The sequence below is a fragment of the Triplophysa rosa genome, linkage group LG2 (assembly GCF_024868665.1).
Source record: "Triplophysa rosa linkage group LG2, Trosa_1v2, whole genome shotgun sequence".
Taxonomy (NCBI): domain Eukaryota; kingdom Metazoa; phylum Chordata; class Actinopteri; order Cypriniformes; family Nemacheilidae; genus Triplophysa; species Triplophysa rosa.
This window is the reverse complement of record NC_079891.1, coordinates 28656986-28677231: the sequence shown is the minus strand read 5'-3', so window position 1 is coordinate 28677231 and position 20246 is coordinate 28656986. Positions and strand designations below refer to the sequence as shown.

The 20246-nt window shown below is 38.4% G+C and overlaps 2 protein-coding genes across 25 annotated transcripts in view; both read right to left on the bottom strand.

Annotated features, from left to right (window-relative positions):
* Window positions 1-9185, bottom strand: part of camk2b1 (calcium/calmodulin-dependent protein kinase (CaM kinase) II beta 1) — a 56729-nt gene extending 47544 nt beyond the window's left edge. For 7 of the 24 annotated variants that reach the window (XM_057327016.1, XM_057326995.1, XM_057326974.1 and 4 more), the window contains exons 1-2: window positions 8913-9182; window positions 66-160 (exon numbers count right to left, since the gene is read on the bottom strand). In XM_057327016.1, coding sequence (XP_057182999.1) covers window positions 66-160; window positions 8913-8974 — 157 coding nt within the window. In that variant the 5' untranslated portion in view covers window positions 8975-9182. Of the gene's footprint in view, window positions 1-65; window positions 161-8912 lie in introns of all 24 variants that reach the window. The other 17 variants (XM_057327092.1, XM_057327100.1, XM_057327111.1 and 14 more) reach the window with 7 other exon arrangements.
* Window positions 9186-9371: 186 nt separating this feature from the next.
* si:dkey-13n15.2 (protein transport protein Sec24C) lies at window positions 9372-20010 on the bottom strand. Its single transcript, XM_057326958.1, has 21 exons — window positions 19733-20010; window positions 19020-19308; window positions 18836-18909; window positions 18560-18628; window positions 18305-18416; window positions 17331-17458; window positions 17102-17237; window positions 16759-16862; window positions 16454-16566; window positions 15871-16062; window positions 15688-15781; window positions 15481-15585; window positions 14965-15132; window positions 14380-14476; window positions 14019-14167; window positions 13690-13828; window positions 12894-13015; window positions 11818-11997; window positions 11341-11538; window positions 11089-11178; window positions 9372-10888 (listed from the first exon to the last, which is right to left on the bottom strand). Exons 2-21 carry the CDS (start codon window positions 19282-19284, stop codon window positions 10748-10750), a joined length of 2676 nt encoding a protein of 891 aa, XP_057182941.1. The 5' UTR covers window positions 19285-19308; window positions 19733-20010; the 3' UTR covers window positions 9372-10747.
* Between the last annotated feature and the right edge of the window lie 236 nt (window positions 20011-20246).

Genomic DNA, 20246 nt, shown 5'->3' with positions numbered 1-20246 from the left:
TTCAATGTTGGCATCTTAGCAGTAGTCGTCACAAAAGTACAAAAAGGACGGAGAAACAAACTCACCTCTCGCGGAAAGCTTTTTGGTGTTGATTATTTTGGCTGCGTATTCTTGACCCGTGCTCAGTTTCACACACCGTCTCACCACTGAAAACGCCCCCCTGGTAAAAAGACAAAACACGTGTCTGGAAAATGTCCTGACAGCAGTCTTAACATCAACAAGTTTTATTGTGCTACATTGACAGTGAAGATTCTAAATTTAAGTCAAAACATCCAGTAAAGTGCTTCAGATAATGGCTGTTTGTTTCCTAAGGGAATAAAAAAGAACCAAACGCCCATGATGGGACCCACAGATAAAAGTCCCCATTGAAGAAATAGTTTACCAAAACATGAAAATTCTGTTAAGCATGCATACACCCTCATGTAAAACAAAACTTATATATGACTTTCTTCTGTGGAAAACAAAAGAAGATATTTTGAGAAATGTCTCAGTGGTTTTGTGTCCATACAATGGAAGCCAATGGGGGCCAACGTTCTTGTTCTGTAGATCTCTTACAGGTTTGAAATGACATGAGGGTGAGTAGGAATGATCCTTTTTTTTCTCAGTGCTGGTGCTTTTCCTATGGTGTTGGGGGGCGGGACATATTCGTTCTACAGCACATTTTGTTGGACACAATTAGTGAGTGCACTGCGAGTCATCAATATTTCTGGTCTGTATTTATCTGCTAAAAATGAATTTGAACTTTTAAGGGGGCGCTTAACTGTGTCATGCTGGCAAACAACGTTTATAATGTCGTCATGGGCTAAAAGGCATGACCAGTTTTTATGTGCACCGAGCCACGAACTAAACTGCCAGTGTGAAATCAGTAGCACCTACACTAGCATCTAGAAGGCCTAAAAACAAACAAGCATTGACTAAAAGCCACAAAAACAAAACAAAAAACTCTAATTTCAAGTGGTCTTTAAACACAGCAGATTTTTATTCCTCTCAAACATCCTTAGGTCATGCTGTCAGACTCTTCTGCTAGAGTGTTGTTCAACTGTGGAGGCTGCAGTCACTAAACCAAGAGCTAATTCTGGCAGCCTCTATTAATAATATGCTCGACTGGGTTTGTGAATTATATAATTGAAAATATAATGCAGTAGGTTTGTCTTGTTAAAGGCTTCCGTCATCTCGCGAATGCGCGTGAACCAGAGGCTTGTTTTTCCGGTTGATGACGCAGGCATGTGGTAAGTTCCGGTGACGAACGCTGCATTTTTCATTTTGTTCCAATAGGATATTGTCTACTCTGGCGGGAGCTTTCGTCACTGTCATTTGCCGGAAAAACAAGCCTCTGGTTCACGCGCATTCGAGAGATGACGGAAGCTAGACATCAGCGTTAATAGCGCTGTCAATCTGTATATTTCTCTTAAACAAACGTATCGATTCGCTTCAGAAGACCTTTGTCAAGACCACGGAGCCGTGTCGAGCAGTTCATTGATCGATGGATGCACTTTTTGGAGCTTCAAAAAGTCAACACCCATTCACTCCCATCATACCGCTTGGCAGTAAGATGATACGTGGTATTATAACGCCGACTGCATTATTCTTCAAGAACAAAACCATATTCAGTTAGGATGCCTTGAGGGTGAGTAAAACATAAGGAAAGTTTGATTTGCTAGAAAAGTATCCCTTTAATAGGCTCCCAAAATGCAATTTATGCAAAAAGAAAGGAAGACAAATCTGGCAGGTGAGAAAGTAAACCAATATGGTGCTCATGCTTAAAAGAATATCTGAAAAATGTGAAACATTTGCACAGTAACGGAAACATGGACATGTGAAGCTGTTGAATTACAGTATGCCACCATACTTTGTTTATTTTACGTGGGTTGTTCTGAAGCCAAAATTAGCATAATTTTAGTATTTTTAATTTTAAAGCGGCCAATCGAAGCTTTGATTTTGTTTTTTGGGTGTTTAACAACGGATGCTCATGTTTCTAGTTTCAAAAAACGCTTTATATTTCACATATTTCAAGTTCACCGCTTTTCCTCTTCTCACAAAACGATCGTCTTTTTCCGGTTTCTATAAAGTCCCTCCTTCCGAAACGCTATGTTTGGTAAAGCTGATCCAGTCTGTCGTGATTGGTTCCCCGCTTAGAGCGTGTGTCTGAAAATGTCCCACCCACACCATATCAGCGAGCTTCCGCTTCTCAGCCTGTTGTGATTGGTCGGTCCCCCTCACAGTGCACGTGTATTCATAAGCTTTAGCTTTTAGCAATAAACAGTATCCCGGCTGAATAAACAATAGAACCCTGCCCAAAATACCATCGAAAATTTCATGGATTATGGTAATTGAATTGGTTTTAATGGAAACTATAATATAATGGTCTAATGTCTATTGGTACGTGATGAATTCACGTTATTGGTGGTAATATTGGTGGTAATAATGCCCAAAACAAACTACAAAAATGAGTTTTGTAAGTTTTAATGAAAAAAGTTTATAATAGTATTTCAATGGAAACCATTAGAATTTCTTTGATGGGTTCTATTGGGTTTCTATTGTTTTTTTCCAGCTGGGTTAGCCTATATTTCTCTTAAATAAATAATGTAATTGATTAGTCTTTAGAATCGTTAGTTATTATTAGAATATCGTTATTTTAAAATCTACAGTATATGCAGTTGTATACAAATAAGTTGTATAATTCTAACGTTTAATGGTATGGTGATGTACTGACTTGGTTCCCTGTATAGTTTTTACATCATTAGTTGAGTTTTTCCTTAAGAAAAAACTTTTTTTACATTTACATTTATGTATTTAGCAGACACTTCTATCCAAAGCAACTTACAGTGAATTCAAGCTATACATTTTTTATCAATATGTACGTACTCTAAGAACCTACTTTATATATCCAAATAAATTCATACTGAATCAAACTGAATTTTGGGAAAAAAAGATTTGAAATCAAACTGTGAAATATGTCAATGCCCTGCCTTATTTAAAACACAGTAGCAGCAGTTTGACTATTGATGACTATTGATGGAAGACAGAAACCTGAAGGAAATTTCTCCATTCAGCTGGCTCGAAGTTCACTCAGCTATAGGGTTGGGCATCGTTTCAAATTTATCGATTCCGATTCCAAATTCGATTCTGCTTATCGATTCCGGTTCTTAACGATTCTTAGTTGCGATTCCAAAGCGGTGAAAATGCAATTAAAGTCAAGCAAGATCAAAAATATTTATTTTGTGCCATTACTTACAGCTGAACACACAAAAAGGTGTCCTGTGTGAGCCTTCCTTTCGAAGCGAGGGAGAAGGGGGTCTCACGTGTAGCATCATGTGCCGGTGTTCTGTCGAATTGTCCTACCCTGTCAGATTTTCCTACCGCAGGGCAAAACTTAATATAATCTAAACTACATCGACAAAATAAACAGGTAGGATGATTATACAATGCAAAATACCCTGTCAGATAGTCCTGCCATCTTAAAATAAACACATAAAATAAGTTTACAGTGTAAATACCCTGTCAGATTTTCCTACCAGCATAATATAAACATGTACGATTAATTTACAGCGCAATACCCTATCAAATTGTACTACCAGTATTAAATAAATATGTAGAATGATTTAACAACGGAAATACACTATCAGATTCCCATAGCAGTATAAAATAAACAGGTACAGGAAGACTCCACGCACCCTCGCCCAACACCAATCAGTCTTTAATGTTACTAATTAAATGTTACATGATTCAAATCTTTTTCACTTATCAAATGTTTATTAGTTTAACAGTCACCTAAACAATATTTAGTAAAATAGGTTGATGCATTGTGCAAATATCTTATGCTAATGTCAAATAAGATGGCATTAACAAATGGCACCCCCTGACGGGTTTATATTAGGCCTACTTTTAATTTTACTGTAATCAGCAATAATTCATTAAACAATAATTGAACACAAAAAGTAAAGAATACTGTGGCCTCAAGAGACTTCTATACACAGCCACTAGATGGCGCATCTACGTCATTCATCAGTGTTTCTCAGCATTAATCCGCATGTAATAAAGGTATTTGCAAATGCTGCATGTTGCGGTTTTAGTTCATTTAAATGTATGCATTCAGTAGAGACTTAAAGGCGTTTATATATAGACAGTGACTAGATCAGCCATTTGAATGGCCTATTTTAGTCTCTGTATTCAGATAATATTATAATGCATATGTCTCAACTTCCAGACTCAGGATTTTCTGTATATGTTACAAAACGCTGTTCAGGTCCCCACTTAATTAAAAATGACACCACGCGCTTTTTTGAGTACCGTGTTTGGCATCTATTTTTCACAGACTCTCTGGAAACAAAGATAACTCCCCAAATTATTTTCTGAATGACCACATTTACATGGACGTCAGTAATCGAATTATTTGCCTTATTCTGAGTAAACTAATATTACGGTTAAGGTGTTTACATGAGTTGCTTTAAGACTATACCTTTCATGTTCCCGTTTTACATGTTACACTACATAGTTCGTCTTCGCCATGGTACCACATACAGTTTTTGGTGTTTCATTTATTTTCTAGAATTGTTGGTATCTTTCTTGTTTCCCGTTCGGACCAAAAAAGTGCTTTCTTGCTTGAAGCCATGTTGTTTGCCATTAAATGAAACGGCTGTCCACTACCGTGCGTGTGTGTAACCTGTCGCAAAGTGCCGCGAAAGTTCCTACGTGTCAGTAATAGTGCGATTAAGGTGTGTACATGTCTATACCGCACTTCGATAATGCGACTAAAATAGGAGTACTCCACCCGTCTTAATTCGATTTGTGTTTACTACGATTATGAGTTTAGACGGATTAAGCTAATCAAAAAGCTCTGTTTACATGGTCCATTCTTAATCAGAGTATTGTCTTAATTGTGTTAATATCGGATTATTGTTGTCCATGTAAACGTGGTCAATGAAGCGGCGCTCTGCATTTATAACAAGCGTGCACATGACGTAGAGAGCGTAGAAAGGATCCTGTTGGTCGGCTGTATGATGACTACGCGCACATCCCCAAACCCGTAACGACTGAAAATAAATCAAATTTATGCAATTTACGCGGGTGATCCCAGCGAGGTCAAAAAATACGGAAATCTGTTTTTTTACGGAAAAATTACATCCCTGAGGGAGGATGATTTTATAGCGCAAAAAAAAAACTTAACATTGGTGTGCGCATGGCTCCGCCGTTGTCCCCGCAGTGTCATCGGTGGCTAATGAAGAACACTCGGAGTCGGCAGTGTGGGCACTCGGGATGCGCAACGCATCAAACAGGGTGTGTTCTTGTAATTCGATACGATGAACCAAACGCAGATGCTTTGCCATATTGCTGGTGACACCCGTCTTGCAACAATAGTTTGTCACAATAATTACACTTAGCTTTGTCTTTTTGTGATTTCGCAAAATGCAGCCACACTTCAGAGCGCCTTCCACAGTCCATCGTGTGGACTGACTTTTAGTATTCGAGCGGAAGGTCCTCGCAGATGGCTATGTCAGGTCAGGTAACTCAGGTCCTGACAGATGACGTGAAAATTATGTGACCGTGCGGTCCGGAATCGTTAAGTGGAATCAAATTTTTTTTTTAAGGATCTGATTCCTTTCTTATGGATCCGATTCCAGAATTGGAATCGAATTTCAATTCCCAACCCTACTCAGCTATTTTCAAAAGCTGAAATAATGTCCTTGTTTCATTCATTAGTTAAAATAGGTCAAACTCAATATTTTAACGAATTGCAAAAATGGAATAATCGATCAAAACCTACTGATTAATCAGCTAAATGATCGATTAATCTAACGACTATTAGAACGGTTATTCGACTAATCGCCGATTATCAAAATAATCGCTTGTTGCAGACCCTAGCAGGATGTTGTCGCGTTTTCGCTTCTTTTCTGAAGGAGACAATGTATTTACCAAACGCACTCTGTAGAGCAGTTTGCCTGTTTAGGGCTACTGTAGAAACAACATGGTGAATTCCATGCAAGGGGACCCGAGCTCTAATAGCTCATTCTAAGTTAATAAAAATATAACGCTTCATTATGTAAGGTCTTTATACACCTCAGAATTATGTATATTATATTGCATTTCTGTCAATAGATCTTCCAAAAAAATTGCACACTGGACCGTTAACATTTAAGCGTTAATAATTAGGATAGGATCCTCAATAATTACACACTTCACCTTTAAGATTATAAGAGAACATAACAGTGAGTGAGCCCAGAATCTTAGTTGAGACATACTGCCTCGGCCCAGAGTAATATTCATGAACCAGTGCCAATCATTTTAAAGGTTGTCTCTAGGCCGTCTTTAACTGACCATGATCACCATTAAAGTACTCATCAATGAAGCCTGTTTTTGTCAGACTGTTAAAGCCCTTAGTGCCCATTAAAGTGATTTATAAGGACTGCATATGTGTGTGTGTTTGTGACAAGACTCCAGCTCCTCTATATCCACCTCTCCCTGCATTACTGGGATGACAGGAGCTACTGGGTAAAAGGCAGAGACCCAAACAGCTTTCACACCACATGCAACAACATCTGCATATTTCTAGAAGGATTTTCAGTAGCATACATTAGCATCTAGGTGCTTACAAACTATGTATCCACCAATTAACAAGATGTGCTTTCACTTCAACAGCAGATTTTGTGCTCTGAACTTCAGGCCTGAGGAATGATCAGGCCTCTCACGAAACCCTCCTGCCCTGTTATGCCTTCAGACGCCCAAAAGCATCACTACATATACTTCTTGTCTTGTCACCCGAATCCTTGCTCTTCATTTCCTCATCCTTGCTTTCCAACCACTGTTCCTGTTACATCTGATTCCCAGAGGAAATTTACATATCCTCTATATTAAATCCCAGAGCTCAACTGACCGATTTCCTCTATGAACAGTGTTGGGTAAGTTAAGCTTAAGTTATAGTCGTGCGTAGGACCTACGCCGTAGCCTCTATGCTGTAGGTTACATGTCGGCTTTCATTTACACTTCTGAGTCGTTGTCCGCGTCGACAGGCAATGACCACTCGGCGTCAGTGTCCACGCGCGTGTTACTTGTGTAACGAAGACAAGAGCCAAAGAAGAATGAGCTCGTTTGAGAAGCATTAGCAGTGATAGTGGCAAGTAAACAGTCACTTTTGTTGCAGCTTGAGATGTTAAATACAGAAGCACAAATAATTTATTTAGATAATTCATTCGGAAATGCGTTCGAGTAAACCTGATGCTATCGCGGAGTTTTTTTGACCTGAGGGAGGGGTTCAAACAGACCAATCACAGCGCTTGCGGTCCGCGAAGGGTCCGCGTTGAGTTGACGCTAGACATATGCCTGGTTAACCGAAAATATATATCACGTGATTTATGCACAATTTGTGAGTGCAGTACGGTAAAATGCTGCTGCATCCGAAAGCCAGAGGGCGCTCTCCTGCAGAAACTCCAAATACGCACTGCAGAAGAAGACCATAACACAAGTAGTTCTAGGAAATGCGTAAGGACATGTTTTTATCACTGATCCTCAAGCCTCCTCAGGTATTTTCATGATAATAAAGTATATTTATAATGATCATGTTTGACGGGTGTTGCTTTTTTAAATGCACGTTATAAGCGACTTAAACTCGCACTGCTTTTAGATCGAGCAGCATTTCCTACTGATCCCAGAGCCGTGCTTCACGGACAAGCGACGCATCAATAAAATAATCGATATTTTGCATTATCGCAGCCAACTCGGTTTCAGTAGGATTTAGTGGTAACCGCGGTTAAACGGGCACATGCCTAGTTGACGCGTTGTTACATTTTTGGAGAGGTGCGCGTCAGGCTACGGCGTAGGGTACGCACAGGGTACGCGGCTCTGCGTAGGCTACGCCGTAGGTTACGGCGTAGGTCCTACGCACGAGTATAACTTAAGCTTTACTCTGAAAGAGTAATTAATTACTAGTTACTAATTACATATTCAATAGTGTAATTAGATTACTGTACAAATTACTCTCTACAAAAAGTATTTAAATACTTATTACTTTCTATATCTTATATCAACCTTGATTAGTTAAGTGAGTCAAGGATAGACAAAAAACGACCCTTAATTCATTCAAATAAATCATATAAAACTACATAAAGTACAATTATTAACTGACTTGTATTACAAATGTGAGAAAGATACATTAATGCAAGTTAGATTTTGAATTTTAATGTCAATTCCACTATTGTATACATTACACAGTATTTAATTCAGTTACATCAGAAGTAACTGTAATTAAATTACAGAACAGATAAGAGTAATCCCTTACTTTACTTTTTTAAGGGAAAAGTAATTAAATTACAGTAACTCATTACTTAGTTACACCCAACACTGTCTATGAAGTAGTCGATCGTATTGCATGCTTTTTATCTTTCAATAATCAGAAACAAAGTCAACAAGCCCAGGAAACCAAACAATTTATCAACTCAGCAATGTCTGCAAAGAAACGCCCATTTCTAAGTAAGCCACAATTTGAACAGTTCATAGCTTACATTAAGTTACATCTTTAATGCAGCGTTTGAAAATTCACTGCTGTTTGAGCACATGAAAGCAGGATATATAATATATGCATATGCACAAAACAGAACAATATCAGATACATGACATGCGTCAACATTTGCACACAATTCACATTTACGGTGCACTTGGAAATAAAAAAAAACATCGCACTGATGGGCGTTGAACTGGCTAATCAATGTTGCATCTACGGAAAAGTGGGTTTTGCTTTAATATCAAAATAGGGGCTTTTAATGGTGGCTAACTGGGGTGTGCGTGTCTTTATCTCCTCCCTCTGTAACAGCAGTTTATCGGGGCAACACCGCCTATGCAACCAACACCTCAAGTTTACTCACAAAATAAGCATGCGATCTTCGTGCATTTATAATGTAACGTCCCTCCCATGTACTCACTTGCCCAGCTCCTCGTACAGCTGACATTCGTCCGTGAAGCGCGTACATGTAGTCGTGGCCATGTCTTCCCGTCTCGGACTCGGACGCGCTTTAGGAATTTAAAAATCGTGCTAGTTTCGGCGAGCTAGCGAACTGCGGCAAACGTCCGGGATATTTGCCTCGATCGTGCGCTCGAAAAAAGCCCGATATGCCTTGAAATGACAGGTTGGTGGTGTGTAGGGTAAGCGGGTATGCTGACGGCGGGCGTCCTCACCCCCGCGCTGTGCTCCAATTGCCTGCCTTCAAAATAGACTGCGAGAGCGCGCTGACAGCTGACTCGCGGGCGCCGCCCATCGCCAGCGTGCAGTACTGGCGCGCGTGAGCTGGTTAGTGTTATTGTAACTCCAAATAGGGGCAAACCGTGAGGGGGGCTATTTGTATTTCGATAAGCTATTACGTAATTGTGATAGTTTCGCCTGAAGCAATATAAATATACAAATAAAACACCAACAGAATATACATTTATAGGCAAAGCATATCTGACACAGAGATTAAATCACGTCATTCATAAAACATTCACGTGCACGAATGGAATATGCTTACGATATTGTGCCGGATGCTTCTCTTAGGTTAAATTAAGTATTTATTTTTAACACAAAACATTTTTAGGTGGTAATTTGAATTTAAATACAATAATACCAATAGCAACAAACTGCCACAAAAAAAACATGATTATTCATTTTACTCTAATAAAACCATGGTTAATTTTCCAATGTAATGCATGAGAAACAATAAACAATCATCTTTGGCAATCCTTCTATTTGGATTCAGTGTTTTTTAATGCTCAAATCCATTAAAACGAAATATTCTCAGCTAATGGTTATAATGTGTTGACCTTTTATTATAGCATACTGCTCAATGGGTGCTTGTTTCTTTTCCGGACATTAGATAACAAATACAGACGCCCACTCTGATATTTTATACTCAGCCCAATGTCAACATCATTAACCCCAATTACGCAAATGAGTCTTGGTATGACTCTTTAGAAATGATCTTATACAGTAAGCGTTTGGCTCTCTATATGGAGGAGGTGCACAAATGCACATGCGCATATACAGTGGAAAACATAGGTGTGAGTCAAGACTGCTGATTAATTGTTATTTTATTTGTGGCATTTCCATGATTTGTAGGTAAATATCTTTATGATACAAAAGAAACGTTAAATAAATAACAGAGTTGGAAAATGTATTTACGCGCTAATGGCCCATTTAAAACGATCAGCACTCTTTAAATAAGACATTAAATATTGAGACCAAAATTAAATTAAACGATTATTGCTTAAAACATTAACACACTTTAACTCACGACTGCCCATAATGACCAATTTGTAGATTCATTTAAATGACACAATTCATGAACCGAACATAAATATGAATCCATATTCAAAACCACACACGCACTGGAAACAAGAAATCGTTGATCAAGTCTTTGATGGGAGTACAAACGGTATTTGCAAGCATTTGGATCCCTTAAAAATTAAAGCACTGATTTAAGTGTTCTGTGTTTCTTTCCTTTTCATTTTATCTGAAATGAGTACAGATCTTAAAATAACCTGGTCACGTTGAATTTGTAACTACTACATTTTGAAAACTAAAGTCTTCAAGTATTCAAGAAGTAAATGTTCCATGAGAAGTTCTTGCAGAGTTCATATGAGACTGAAATCTTGCTGTTTCTCATTGATTTACATGTTATACCTACAGGTGTACCGACAGGTAGACAACAAGGGAAATAATCCAATATGAAGAGCTTCACAGAAATGTCAAATCTGGCAGCCAGGTGTGTATGTTAAGAGACCATTACACAATAAGACGGAATGAATTAACATGAAGGTGAAAAAGAAAGTCAGCATATGAGGCTCCACCGTTAGGACTCTTGTCCTCCACCAGGAGGTGCTGGAGAGACTCTTCACAGCTGTCACCCTCCTTCACCATTTTGAGCTGTATATAGAGCAACAAAAAACATTACAGAATTGACAATATGTTACACAACATAATGTTTAAACATGCAACTGTTCAAAAGCTTCACATGTTCTATACAAATATGGTTCAAGGCAAGACAAAACTCTGTAAATTCTATTTAAGCATCCTGTCAGCTCTTCAATTAAACATTCTGGAAGTGAGTCGTGTGAGACATTCACCTGCAGAGTAACAGCTGCCTGAGATTGCAGTGAGCATATGAGATCTCTGGTGCTGATGGAGAGGAAGTTCTCGAGAACAGGCAGCTTAATCTACATAAGCACAGGACAAAAGTGAGATCAGAGACATATAATCCAAGCGCACCCTGTGGATGAGCATCAAAAGAATGTGAAGATCGTGTGGTGGGAAATGGGGTTTGAACTTTAAGATTCAGTTTGAAAAATGCTGCCGAGCTCCACGTGTCCCTGTCTCACCTTGCCAGATGTGAGGCTGGAGAAGGAGTTGGTGTTGAAAAGCTGCAAGAGGGTTTGAGGGGGCACACGGCTGCCCACCCAAAGAAGCAGTGCCAGCGGGCAGTAGATCAGATACAGACCCCCTTGATCTAGGCTGGACGCGGTGCAGCGCACCGTTTCTTCTACCGATGGCATATTGGTATTACTACCGGAGACAGGCTAGGGTGAAGACATTAAGTTGCATTAAGTTTGCTTCGAAATAAAAAAAGGACATATAACAGATCACATGCAAACTTTTACAATGCAAAGCTCTATCACTAGACTATTTAAGCTAAGCTTTAAAAATAAGAATGCCCATTCTGATATTTCAGCTCCTATTCTCTGACTCCTGATGTACTTTACTAAAAATGCCAACAAGACAAAATATTACGGACAAAAAATGTCTCATTTTAGTCACTAATATGGATGAACAGAATGTTCTAGATGTCTGTCTCTCACCAAAGGCTGAATATGTGGGTAGAACTGAGAAGCGGTGTTCATTGTGTCCATGGAGACAATGAGGCAACGCAGTTGTAGACGCTGCTGCACAGAGCCGCGCAGCCCCGGCAGCAGCACCTCACTCTTGCGCAGACTGTTGATGTAGACAGGTAGAGCTTTAAGAAACTGAGGCAACACCAGCTGAGAGAGGGAAAGAGAGAGAAAGAGAGAGAGAATTACAATAAAGCAATATTCACACAGAACTAAATTACTTGGATCCACATTTAACACGCACTCACTCCATTATCCAAATGAAATAGGATTCGCACAGAACGGCTGTGTTGGTAATGTTAACTGCGCTTGAATGGCCATTAAGCATTTCTAATATAGCTAATGGAAACATTAGCTGAAACTCATTCAAGTAGAATTAACCGAATTGGAGTTCTAGGACATTTGACTGTCAGTCATTTCCTAAAGACTTTGATTAGAAAAAGTTCACAATTTTAAGGCATTTAAAATGAAGTGGACTGAAAATAGCTTGCTTTTATAAATTAGTATAACTGGTCATAAGGCGCTGACAGAATCAGATGATTTTTCCCCAAACATTTTATGTACTAATGGGGGGAAATCGTCAAGATTCGTTGGAACTGGTTTAAATTAGACCTTCATTAAAAAGAAAACAGAAAAACTTAAATGGACAGTTCACCCAAAAATAAAAATTCTGTCTTCGTTTACTCACCCGCAAATCTGTATAGATGTCTTTGTTCTGATGGACACAGAGAAAGATTTTTGGAAGAATGCTTGTTACCAAACAGTTCCAGGCCACCACTGACTACCATAGTACGAAAAATGACAACGGTAGTCAAAAGTGCCCCAGAACTGTTCAACATTCTTCAAAATATCTTCTTTTGTGTTTAACAGAACAAGGAAATTCACAAAGACATTTTCCTACTATGGTAGTCAATGGTGGCCAAGAACTGTTTGGTTACAAGGATTTTCCCAAACATCTTTCACAGTGTTCATCAGAACAAAGAAATGCAAACAGATTTGAGGGTGAGTACTGTTCCTTTAAGAAAAAGATCCTTTCTTTAACTGACCTGTCCTGGGGACGCAGATGTAGTGCAGTTGTGTCTCCTAAAGCAAGCTAACATCTCAGTAACTTCTGTTTGTAGCTCCTCACGCAAGGACTGCAGTGGAGTCTCCAGTGCTAAAGAATACACTGACATGCAAAAGATGATAAGTTAAAATAGATAAATAACATGATGAGAACTGCCATTAGCAACACATTTGTTTGCTTTAATGTGACAGGATCGTCAATAGGAAACAAGCATGTGGGACGAGACTACATTTTTTTGGAAATTGATTGGATCGTAGATGTTACATACCAGAATGGAACAAGACTTACATGTAATCTAATGTAAGTTTGCTAAATCAGTGCATAAATAGGAATTTGGCTATTGACTAAAATGAACCAGAATTGTGTTTTTAAAGACAAACATTTCTTGCAATACCATAAACGAATGAGTAATTCACAATAAGTAATGTGCTCTAGAAATAAAAACAAGGTCAGTTATGATTTTATGTTGACTTTAAAGGGATAGTCCACTCAAAAATGAAAATCCCATCATCAATGGCGGTCCTCATTCACTTCTATTGTATGGACAGGAACATTGCAAGTCAATGGGTACCGCCATTGTTCGGTCTACAACATTCTTCAAAATATCTTCTTTTGTGTTCTGTGGAAGAAAGTAAGTCATGCAGCTTTGAAATGACAAGAGGGTGAGTAAATAATGACAGAATTTTTTTGTTTCGGGTGAACCGTCCCTTTAAGAACATTGTAGATCTAAACTGTGGCAGAATGGGCATGTTACAGAGTGAACATTCTTTGCATACTTTTCTTGCAGTAGAATGTGAGGAGACTCTCAGCCTGGCTGCTTCTAAAGGTGTCGAGCAGCTGATGGGAACAAGGCAGAGTAACAGTGTGTATCCGCTTCCTGCTCTCGCCGGAGGACGTACTGTATGACAGAACAAACTACAACAACACAGAGATTCATCAATCAGAACAAAAACACACAAAGTTGTTCTTTCATCAAATATTTTGTATGTCTATTACTAACAGTATGTCCCATAATTATTAGTGATATTTGAGAATCATATACTGTATTACAATGATTTGATTATATACTGTATCCATGTATCCGAACAAATGACATCCAACCAACCTGTATGGCGACACCCCTTGCTTCATCTAGAGATTTGTTGTGCGTGAACTCAAATGCCATAGTTGTGCGCCAATCAAGCGCTGCCATGGCAACACGGCTGGAGTCAGGACCGGCGATGAAGGCGCCATAGCAACCAGATATGCGCATCTCTGCAGGGACACAGTGATAGAGCTGTTAATGTACCCACCAGCAATTTATAAATAACATCATTCATACAATCACAGTTATTCACGTTGAATCACTGTAACTATGTATTCAAACTACACAAACGACTGAATTCAAGGCAGATTACAGTGTTTTATGTATGACCCATGTATGGAAACACTGTATTTGATCGTCTTGAAGATGTTCTTTTGATTACCTTTACTGACAAAGACCTTGAGCTGAGCTTTGAAGGCCATCTGCATGTTCACACATCTGCTCAGATCAGCTTGGAAGCGTTCCTGCTCCATCTCAGACTGTAAAAGATGTATGAAATGATAATTAAATTAAATGACAATTCTTAAACTATTGCACATTGATTTTACATACAGTATATCATTTTACACGCAAAAAAATCCTAAGGTTACTTGGTTTCTCATCATTTAGCAGACACAGTTCATGAAAAGCAGTAATTGTTGTCCTCTTGGGGTGACACATTCTCAAGTGGCACTAAGGTGACAGAGCAGGTAGGTGACCTTTGTAACTCTTGCAGTTAATAGAAAGGCCCAACTCGGCTCTAACAACCTCTTCTGTATTAGCAGCGGAGCGCTTTAACAAGGCTATCACTACCCATTATAACATTCCAGGCTAATTCTCGAGGCAGCCATAGGCTTGTTCTTAAAGTTTAAATCTGTGTAGCAGTTTTAGTCTAATTGGGCTCCAAGGTTTTGAGATTAGTTTATTCTGATATAATAGGTCACGAGGGTGCAGTTGATGTCAAGCAAGTACACACTACATTTATTACCTGCAGACTATTATAGCAGATTAGGCCACCCCCTGTCAGAAAGGGGATGTGCCCCGGCCATGCTCCGCCCACTTCTTGGTGAGAGAACACGAAGGTGTGGACGCAGCAGCCTTGATTGACACACTCTTTAGCCAATGAGGTGGAAGAGTCTGGTCCTTGAAAGATGGACTGGTATAGAAACAAAAGGTTGCAGAGGAATTAAACAGATACTCCACTGCAAACTCATTTTCATAATTAATGTATTCGTCCTGTTTTTTAATAAAAGCAAGAGATTAAGATTATGATACTTGATATATCAAAAGTTGTTTTGTTTGTTTTAAGCGTAAAAATGTTGTGAGGCGAATCGTAAAAATATTGATCAATTATGTTATAAAAGTCTTAAACAATTTTGCTTCTCAAGGAAATGTATGTCTCTTGTTTTAAGGAAGTATAAGACAAAAATGATTATGAAAATGATTATTTGCAGTGTTTAGGAAAGGAGAAGTATCCAGTTTAGTTCCATATTATTTAGCTCACCTTTAATTTACTAGAACTGAAAAATACAGAGGAGCTTTTCTCATCTGTGCGTTCAGTCAAAGGCGAGGAATGAAAGATCAGCAACTTTCCTGGAGACTCTGAGGCCTATTGAAATAAAACGTTCTGTAGTAAGAGATTTATAAACAACATGAACTGCAAAATAATTTCATTTCAATTGCTTGTGTGAAGGGTTTAGGACTCTCTTGCCTGAAAAATCTTCACTGCAGCAGAAACAGGGAGGTCTTGTGAGCCGCATCTTTCATCTGATTTAGGCTTAAAAAATGCAATTTCCTGTAGAACTCTGCCATAGAAGAAGAATTATTGTTGAACTTTTGACTTATGTATGAATATGTTTTGAATAAGATGAACCACTAGCAAAAAAATCTAAACCTTTCAACTATGTGTCTGCAGTCTTTCAGTGGCACCAGAAGACCTTCCATCACAGGAAGTTCCATCTCCTCACAGTCAGTGATGATCATCATGTGGGGCCGGGACAGAGTTGGACTCAGGTTATACAGGTGGATCCGACTGTCATAGGTCATCAAACCAACTCGAAGATCTGATTGGTCGGCTCCTTCAGTCCTAAATCAATGTTCAAGTCAATATAAGAAAAGCAATTTGCAGCCCATTTCTCTTTTGTAATATAGCATGTACATAATTTCATCCATCACAAATTGACTGGTTTATAAAACGTAGGCATACACTATGTATTCAATATATTTAGAATATATTAATTAGGGCTCCCAAACGATTAATCGCGATTAATTACACCCAGAATTAAAGGTTGTGTTTACATAATATATGTCTGTGTACTGTGCATATTCATTTTGTATTTATAAACACAAAAACATATACATACACAAAATAAATATTGCACAGTACACATATATATATTATTAATCGTGATTAATCGTTTGACAGCCCTAATATGAATACATTTAGATATGCATGTACATGGGTGTATGTCCCTTACCCTTGCAAAATCTGTAATCGGGAACAAATCTGCTGGCATATGTGTTCTAGATGCCCCGTCCTCATCGCGCTGGCAGAAACATCTATTGCCAGCACCAACACAGCAGCATTAGACTGGTTAAAAACAGAGAAATTACTGCAAATTAAGACAAACACTAATATTTTCAAAAATAAACAAGAGCAATGTAATGACAATTCTAACTTGCACTAGAGTGTAAAAAAAGTTACAAAACAATGTCATAAGTGCAGTAACAGATTGTAATGTAGCATAAATGAAAATTAAACCAATGTCATGTCAATCCTTACCATCCGTTTCTCCAGAATTTCATACGAGCCGAGACTGAGCTCAGGTTTTCTTTCCAAGTCTACACGGCGGCCCTGATTGGTGGGCTGATAGGACTGCCACGGCACTAGGAGACAGATACATTATTTTTAAGTTAGTTTAAGCAAAAACACTTCATGCCAAACAAGGTTTAAGGTTGAGTCAGAGTGACTGTTTAGTAGCAAAACTGAACTGATTTTGTATAAATTTGATGTTCAAAATAACAGTCTGGATAATCAGTAAATCGATCAGATTTAAAAAACAATTCTTTTTATATCTACATGTACATGAAGAAAGTCTAACTGACCTTCAGAAAGTCTAACTGACCTTCAGAGAGTTTGTCACAGAAGGGACAGTAGAATCTTTGCCCACAGTCCTGCCAGCTCAGAGCGGGGCTCATGAAGGCGCCGCAGTGCCCACAGCCCTTAACACAATCCCCTGCTTCACACACTGGCACTGAGCGCTGCACAAAACATCCACATGACATGTTTAAAACATTTTGAAACATTTGGCTGATTCAACCAGGCCACAGTCAAACCATCTCCTCTCTTAATACCTCTCCTCTCTCAGGCACGGCCAGCGGGTGCACTGTCGCACCCAGTGGCAGGTGGCTCTTCTGCGCTGACTGAACATCTACAGGGAAGCTGTAGGTCGTGCAGCGGATGAAATGAGGTGTGGCATTACCTGCAACGCACAGTAAACTACAATATAGTGGGTATATAGTATGATATCAAATCAAACGTATATCATATCAAACGTATTGCAAACATATAGTATAAAATGTCTATTTTGCAGTCAAATATATGAGAAAAATTTGCAGATTATTTTTTAATTGTTTCTATTAAATGTTTAGACTTACAGCAAGAGCTATATATTATATTAATATACTGTACAGATGAGAATATTAAATAATAAAAGTTATAATATTAACATATCATATTTTCTTGGTAACTGTAATCCTAATCAAATAATAATTATATACTGACTAAATGCACTAACCAGCTCAAAAGGTACTACATAATGTTACATAAAATAAAAATGAAATAAACCAAAAAGCTCACATCACATTTATCTTGTCCAACCACTATAACTTTACATTATAGCTCATATTTAATTCTATAAAAATAGTAAAAAAAGTATTAAAAAAGTATGCAATGTTTACATTTATAAAATAATTGATTGTAAATAAAAATATTTATAAAATAAAATGGAACAGGGATGTGTAATTTACAGCATAGTTCGTGTTGGTCCCATTTTTCTATACAGTAGCATACCACCTTTAAAGTGTTGCAGCATTTATGAGACTGAAAAACAACCTTTGTGTTTATCATGACGGCTGTTTTGGCAGACAGGAGCAGCTTGTCAATATTTCATTACCTTTGTGTGCCTGTCTCGATCATTGTCTGCGAGTCAGTTAAAGTCAATATAATTTCTCAGTACAACAAAACCAGGTGCAGCACTTTAATATTTCATGTGAACTTGGGACGAAGTCAAAAATGATGTGGCTAAATTTGGCAGCAGTGACGGCACCTCTGTCCTCCAGGGTGCATCGTGTTGAGGAGAGAGGGGGAACGGAGGATTTGGACTTCGAAACAAACACTTTCCCTTCCCACTGGACCCTGTCCTCTTTGATCACCTGCACCTGTATGTTTAAAAAGGAAACTGACATTGAAACAAAGCAACACAGTCTTACAGGAAAGAGGAAAGATGCCTGAACTATCAGACTTGTTAGAAACATAAATAAACATTGTGTTTACATAAAATGCAGAGGAACGGTTTCTTTACCACACTGGGTAGAAGCTGAGGATCCAGACCGTATCGAGACTCTGACTTGGAATTTGATGTTGGACTCGTCTAACAAAGAGACAAAAAGTCTTAAGGTAAAATAGTTCCCAGTGTAAGTCCAAATTAATAATGTACGTAAAAATTATGGTACGTTTATATTCAATATAAAATATGTATAAAAACACATAAGACAAAATAATAAATCTGTGATATCTGTAAGCTCTTATACAGTCATTTACAGTAAGTGGGAGGTTACGATTACTGCAATGATCTTACTGGTAATGAGCAGCTTCCCAGTGGCATCCCTTGAGTCTTCATGTTTGAAATCTCAGGAACAGACTTACACGCATCTGTGACAGGAGATTAAAAATACAGAATTAAAATGTTCTGAATGTCCTCCAAAAGATGGTTAAATGACATTATTCTGTACATACATCACAACACAATAATCTATTCTTACCCTGGTAGCTTTGCTGTGAGGTGTCCCAGTACAGCGACTGAGGCTGAGCACCTGAGCGGGTCACAGGTTTGTGGGTCATCGGAGCCAAGCTCACTTCTGTGCTGCTCTGATGTTTTGGGTTCATATATGGGTAGTGATATGTAGGAGGACAGTTTGCGTTGGGTTTCCAGCTGGTTGGAGACATGGCTGAGGTAATGTGGTTCTGTCCGGCCCATGACTGTGGTTGTGAATGTGTAAAGCTTGTATTTACTGCAGGAACATCCATTTTACCAGCTTCTTCAACCTACCTCTAAAATCACAGACAACATGTAGAGGAATACATAAAATTATTTCCATCACAAATGGCATTATGAACAATCAGCTGCCTGCTTCCCATTAAAACTATAACAGTTCTTTATGTATGTTGTGGGCCCTATTCCAGTAATGGTGTCGGTTCCTATCCGCCACACAACATCCCCACAAATAAAACCCAACACAGACCCTAAAAGACCATAATAGTGTTCATTAAAACCAATACATGTGGTAATACAACCAGGTTTTATAATACATTTTATTAAAGAGCTATTCATGAACTACAGTATCAAACACTGATCAGCTGATCACCCGCACCGGTAACGTTATACACATAGCCTACTGTATGCTACACGCGCTTCTTTATTTACTGATTTTAATTAATTTGATATTTATTTTTAAGTAAGATTATGGCAATTTACCGTACGATACGTCACGTCGGGAGATGTCAGCTGCATTTGTCGTCCTGTTAAATAATAAAGAGATTGCTGGTGTTATTGATACGGGAAGCGCTTAGCCTGTCCTGTCTCTTGTGTTCTCCGTTAGTTCGTCTACAGTTCTTCAGTGCTTAGAAATCTCGAGAAACATAAAAAACGTAAAAATGTCAATATTTTAAATGGACTTCTGCCTTTCGTTTTGAGAACACGCCGTATTCGTTTACGTAATGGATATCTCACGTTACGTATGTAAACACACCAGATGCGCAATGGCGAATAATGACATCAAGGTGGCAGCACAGTATATTAAAACACGTTCGTCCGTCACATGTCAAAAGGGTTTGCCCTCAATGCACAACATAACGGAAAAGCATGCAGAAAAGCATAATTTAACTTATTTTGAGTTATATAATGTATTGTATATATTTTTGAATAATAATATGTAGGCTATAGGTTTACTTTTGAATTAATCATCTACTCATTGAAAATGCCAAGGGAA

Bases quoted from the DNA above. Each gene is read 5' to 3' on its own strand.
- si:dkey-13n15.2 (XM_057326958.1), bottom strand. From the start codon at position 19,284: ATGGATGTTCCTGCAGTAAATACAAGCTTTACACATTCACAACCACAG. The intron at 15,586-15,687 runs GCAAGAGAGTCC...TTATTTCAATAG, and splicing joins CTGCAGTGAAGATTTTTCAG to GCCTCAGAGTCTCCAGGAAA. The intron at 14,168-14,379 runs GTAATCAAAAGA...GTGTCCCTGCAG, and splicing joins CAAGGTCTTTGTCAGTAAAG to AGATGCGCATATCTGGTTGC.